The following is a 6,149-nucleotide window of genomic DNA, read 5'->3' on the forward strand; positions in this document are numbered from 1 at the left end:
GAGAGAGAGAGAGAGAGAGAGAGAGAGAGAGAGAGAGAGAGAGAGAGGAGGCTAGGGGCAATGGATCCCTGATGCTAATGCTACAGGTGACTGTGAGCCACAATATAGACACTGGGAACTGAACCAGGTCCTCTGGAAGAGCAGCAAGTGCTCTAACTACTGGGCCATCCAGCCCCACAAGTCTTATGGAAGCAGATGACTGGACTCAGTATTTTCTTATTAGACCAAAAGGCCAAGATTAACCGAAACATCAGTAAGGAGAGCAAAAGGTGCCTGTGTCCCCTCAGACTAAGACAGCTGACGGGCACAGGACAGAGCTGACTCGGTCAAAGCTGGCATGGATGGTGAGGTAGCAGTGAGCTATGCATAGGAACCTTAAGTTCTGAACCCAAGCTATGGCTGCTGTCCAGAGTGGGTTTACATAGACAATAATAGCCTTTGTGGTGTAAACCTTGCTCCCATTTTAAAGCTGATTAGTTAATAAAAGGCTAGAGCCTGTGATTGGGCGTAGACGGAGGAAGGCGGGACTTAAGGATTGAGTGAGGTGTCTCAGGAGAGATGGAGGGGTGGCAGGGAGAAGACAGAGAAGAGGAAGCTACCATGAGGCCAGACGGATCACAAACCTGTGGCCAGGAAAAGTGGACCCCGAGGACAGGCTGATGGAGCAGGAGCAGCCCAGCTGGGCCTCAAACAGCAGGTAACAAGGGGCATATGGTTTGGATATAGGTGGGAACCTGCCCAATCTAGGGTTACAGCTTGTAAATAAAATACTGAGTTTTAGTGTCTTTTATACACATATAAAAGAATAAATAATTCATGTACAGTGAGCTATAAAGACAAACATGGATTCCACCTCATGCTACATATGAAAAGGGTTTAGGTACATCACAAACCTAACTATAGTTGGTTAAAGCACAAAACTGAAGAAGGCTTAGGTTAGGTGCAGCTGCCCCTGGAGAGAACAGTGAGTGTGACCTGTTCAGCATAAAAACTCCTGTCCATCAGAGGACACTGCAAACAGAATGGAAAGCAAGTCATACATTTAGAAAAGACAACCATGGTTCACAGGATGATGAAGAGTTTCTGTCTAAAATATAAAGAATTCTACCAGAGTCAGCAGGAGACAACCCAAGAACAGCTGTGTGGCCAGGTGTCAATCAACAGGACTCAGATTCAACAGGTTCCAGAAAAATCTGAGTTGGAACAAATGGAGGTTTTCTAAATATGGCCATATAGTGAGGAAGGAGTCCTCAGAACAGAGAAAGGATCCGTCCTGCTGCCCTGCACACCAGGACCTAGGAGGGGGCGTCAGAACACAACACACCCTAAGGAGCTGTGAAATGAGAAGATGCCCAGCAGCACCGTGGTCACTTGGAATAAACAAAAGCACGCCGAGCAGTCTATGGAGGGAAGTCCCAGCCAGCCGACAAGAAACAAACACTCGGACCCTGCATCTGTACGCAATCCTAATCCACCAAAACCCACACCCAGTGTCTGCACTTGAGAGAGTCTGGATCTATCAAGAGGAAGAACCAAGACCTGTATCTTCACCCACAGGATGGTTGTAACACATCAACTTAAAACCACCGGAATGCACGTTATGGTTTGAATTTGAAATGTCCCTCAGAGGCTCGTGTGTTTCAATTGGTCCACAACCAGTAGAGATGATTTAGGAAGCTTTGGACACAGGGACTATTTGAGTGACTTATGGTCACTGAGGTATGGCTTGAGAGTTATAGCTCAGTGCCACTTCTGGCCCTAGCTTTCTGCTTCTAGGTGGTACTTCATAACAAACATCTGCTTTGACCACCATAAAGTCACCTGTGGCCATGTCTTCCTGCCAAGAGTGAGGGAGATGAGATGGCTTGCTTCACAAGCACGTAGAGCTATGCTCAGGTAAAACCCAGACGCAGTGGAGTGTGTCTCTAACCCCAGCACTGTGGGCAGAAACTGGGGATCTGGATTGCTGGCCAGGCGAGCTAGCCACAACAGAGAGCTCTGGATTCAGAAAAGATCCTGGCTCAAAATATAGGAGGGAGGGTGACTGAAGAAGACACCCCGCTCTGACCTCTGCGTGTACACACATAAGACCATTCAAGCGCACACACTCACACATTCTCTCTCTCTCTCTCCCTCTCCCTCTCCCTCTCCCTCCCTCCCTCCCTCTCTCTCTCTCTCTCTCTCTCTCTCTCTCTCTCTCTCTCTCACACACACACACACAAATTTATGTGTGTGTGTGTGTATGTGCAAGCTAAAATAGACCCTTTCTCCCTGAAATGATTCTGTCTGCAGATATGATATGATACAGCCGGAGAATGAAAAGCTTGGCCCCCTCTGTGCCCTCATGTCAGTATGTAGGGAGAGAGGGTAAGAGGGTGTGAGACTGAGGAGGGCACACATGGCTCCACAGCCTCCTTTCCTGAAAGGGGTGGTGAGTTTCTGATGGTTCACGACACTGTATTCCTTTAAATTCTACCTCTTTCTTAACTGGATAGCAAGAGAGCTTAGCAGGTTGCCGCCAAACCTGATAACATGAGTTCAGTTCTAAGTACCCACATGGGGGAGAGAGAGAGAACTGGCTCCCAAAAGCTGTTCTCTGACCTCTACATTAATGCTTTAATGCTGTGGCACGTGTGTAGCCACCCACATATAATATTTAAATATATACTATAAATGGGATCTATGAATAGAAATGAAGAGAAGACATTACACGTAGCACCTAGACTACAGACGGCAGGCAGAGCACTGTCCTGCAGAGGGAGCTAACTAGGAGCAGGCAGTCCTTGAGCTTCAGGGTCCCGCTCACACCTCTGGGGAAAGGTCCTAAAACCAACTCATAGGCCCCTTTGGTCTCTCCACATAACAGCACAAGGACAACAGGCTGGTGGATACTAACAGGAAGCTCACTATCGGAAAGCATGTGAGTGGCTGGTGACAGACTGTGTATGTTTTTAAGCTGCAGGAGGAGACAATGAGGCTGTTTCTACCACAAGGAAACAGGCCAATGAGGTTCAGTTTGTCTAGTCCTGACACTAGAGTGGGGCGCTACTGAAACTAAGCTCACCTTCAATGGACCCCAAAATCAAAGTTCAAGAGTTCAAGGGGCCACCACACACGCTGCAGATGCTGTACCTGTCATGTACAGCTACACAGTATAGTACTGCCCTGCAGAAGGTTTGAAATGCACTCCTCGGTCCAGGGGGCAGAGGCCTACTTCCTCTCACCATCTAATCTGATTCACAACACCACTAGAGGCCGAAGTGCTGACCATCAGAAAGACCAAGGTGGCAACCAAGTAGCACTGGGCTCTTTAGAATACTCAGAATACTTTGATTTTCTACAAGAAGGCTGGTTCTCCAAAACACTCAAGACAGAGAACCGCTGCAGCTGCTCAGACTGGAAAGCCAGTGCACATGAGATCCATCCATACCTGTGAGCATCTCGCCCTTCCCTGTGAGCATCCATACCTGTGAGCATCTCGCCTCGTACTGAGGACAGAACATCCACACAGCCTTAGAATGCTTTTATCAATGCATCCTTCAAAAGAAACAGCTCCTCTGCCTACTTGTCCTCACCAGGCACCCCAGCTGCTGGCTTGGAGCAATTCATGTGTACTTCAAAGGCTGAATGCATGAAACACCCAGGGTTCAGCAAAAGCTATAGGTAGGAGATCTCAGGTGACACCCAGGCTGACAGGCCTTCTGGGGAAGGAGAGTAGAAGCTGAGGGCAGGCCCACCTTGTTGAAGACCCAGACCTCTCCATTCACTGTAGGCCTGGGCACCCCGTGGCCATTGTAATGGAAAAGGACTCGTTCCTCCTTGGCGTTTCGGCGCAGAGACGTGCAAAGCTTCTTGACTTCATCCACAGTGGGGTCAAGACTCTGCTTGTACCGAGCCTGTAATGGAAAAAGAAAGGAGATATTTGTCACAAACAGGGAAGGGCCAGAGAGGACCTTCTTCCTCATGCACACTAATCTACAGAGAGCAGCCGTGGGGCCTTGCACAAGTGACTCCAAGCTAGAGAAGAATGTGGTCATGCCCTGTGTTTTCACCAAGGACAACTATAACATGGAACATGAGTAAGGACAGCCTGTCACACGGTGGCATGAGTCAGATGGAAGGGACTGCCCTGAAGACCTTCTTAGAACATGGAGCATAGAGAAGTTGCTCAAATGAGGACCTGCAGCATATGCTGCAGCAATAGCAGAGTAATGAAGAAGAGTAGGAGGAAGAATCCTCTGTTGGGCATACTACCCTCTGTGCAGGACATTGCAACACCTCAGGATGGGGTCCTGAAATGAACACCAGGGCTTTTATACACACAAACAACAAACAGAGACGGCAAAGAAAACCCCAATAACAAAGCAAAAATGGTTAACTGGTGAGAGGTAGCTCAGGAAGAACTGTGTGGAACTTCACCGTGGGAGGTGGCCAGTACACCAAGAAAACACAGAAACACGGGACCTGAACAGGCACACAGCTTACTTCAACAGGCACTCAGCTCTCCCCAGTCAATCCCACATCCAGTCCAACCCCAATAAACATCTGGCAAGCTATATTATGAGATAAAACAAGCTGCTTTGGGAATCCACACAGAGGAAAGAAAAGATGGTTAAGAGGAGACATTTAAAAAAAAAAAAACCTAAGAAAGCATAGAAAAGGGAAAACCCACAGTTACTGTGGAAAGTCTTCCAGATACCCCAAATCCTGCAGGGAATCGAATTAAGATAATGCAGCACAAAGACACCAGAGGTAGAGCCGTACACAAGGGCTTCCCAGGGGCAGAGCTGTCAGTTAAAATGTTCTGAAAACTCATTTGTTAAAACTTGGGCTAACTTGCAGGTGGAATGAGTGAAAGGGAGGGCAGAGATGAGTCTGGTATTGCCCCATAAACGCTGAAGCCAACGGCAGAGATGCGGGTCTCTGGCTCACTTCCATGTATTTTGTGCCTCACTCTAAACTTCTAATGGCAAATTCAGAGTACAGAATTTAAAGAGCAGAGCCTGTGTGGCAGAGGATCATCGTAGCACTGGGGCACACCAAATAATTCCAGGCACCAGGGCCATGTTCTCCGAAACAATGCAGAACCAGTGAAAGGTCCTGCCTATATAGGTGAACATTATGATCTGCCCTCTAAAAGTAATGTATATGTTCCATAGAACGAATGCAGGTCAGTAAAGTTACATTTAACTTTTAAAAAGAAATGAAGCAATGAAGGATAACACGTCCAGTGGCATTTTTATTGCCTAGGGTAAGTTTTGGTTATCCTGGGTCTTGGTGTTTCCGGATGAATTTTGAGATTGACTTTTCAATTCCTGTGAAGAACTGCTTTGGAATTTTGATGGGGATGGCACTGAAATCCACAGACTGCTTTTGGCAGGACGGCCATTTTCACAATATTAATCCTGCCAATCCATCAGCATGAGAGGTCAGTCTACTCTACCGCAAACCCTTCAGTGTCTTCCTTTAGTGTTTGACAGCTCTCATTTCCTTGGTTAAATAAACCGAGTCCAAGGTTGTTTGTTTGTTTTAGTTTTGTAAATCTATAGAGAATGAGATTCTTTCCTTGATTTCATCCCCACTGTGTTTGTTCATGGAATACAGGAAAGTTACTAAGTTTTGTCATTGATTTTGTATCCTGCTACTTTGCTGAAGGTATTTTCATCTGTCCCTCTTGGTTGCCTTCCAGAACTTACAGGTAAGACCCATGTGAAGATAAAACACATGGAGATACCACACTGGTTGCTCCATCCCTGTTCCCCAGCCACCAGAGTGGAAAGGTGCAATGCATACTAAAGAGCAAGAAATGTCATCAGCAGTCACCTGCAGCGGTGAACCTGTGAAGCTACAAGAGCAACCTGCCTGGCAAACGTGCACAGTGGTGTAACAGTATCATCAATGCCATGTCTGAGTGCTGCATTTCTGATTAGATTTAAAATCCACTCTACAGCCAGGTGGTGGTGCTCACCTTTAATCCCAGCACTTGGGAGGCAAGTCTCTGAGTTCAAGGCCAGTCCAGTCTACAGAATGAGTTCCAAAACTGCCAGGGATATATAAGGGAATCTTATCTGGAAAAACTGAAATAAACAAGCAAGACAAAACATAAAATAGAAGGAGGAAGAGGAAGAGGGGGGGAGGGAGGGAGGGAG

At 47.1% G+C, this 6,149-nt stretch overlaps 1 protein-coding gene across 4 annotated transcripts in view; it reads right to left on the reverse strand.

The window, feature by feature from the left end:
* Window positions 1-6,149, reverse strand: part of Rptor (regulatory associated protein of MTOR complex 1) — a 296,009-nt gene that overhangs the window by 170,028 nt on the left and 119,832 nt on the right. For all 4 annotated transcript variants that reach the window (XM_028787899.1, XM_028787900.1, XM_028787903.1 and 1 more), the window contains one exon: window positions 3,738-3,896. In XM_028787899.1, the coding sequence (XP_028643732.1) occupies window positions 3,738-3,896 (159 nt within the window). The remainder of the gene's footprint in view (window positions 1-3,737; window positions 3,897-6,149) is intronic.

The sequence above is a fragment of the Grammomys surdaster genome, unplaced genomic scaffold, assembly GCF_004785775.1.
Source record: "Grammomys surdaster isolate TR1022 unplaced genomic scaffold, NIH_TR_1.0 125688, whole genome shotgun sequence".
NCBI classification, from domain to species: Eukaryota; Metazoa; Chordata; class Mammalia; order Rodentia; family Muridae; genus Grammomys; species Grammomys surdaster.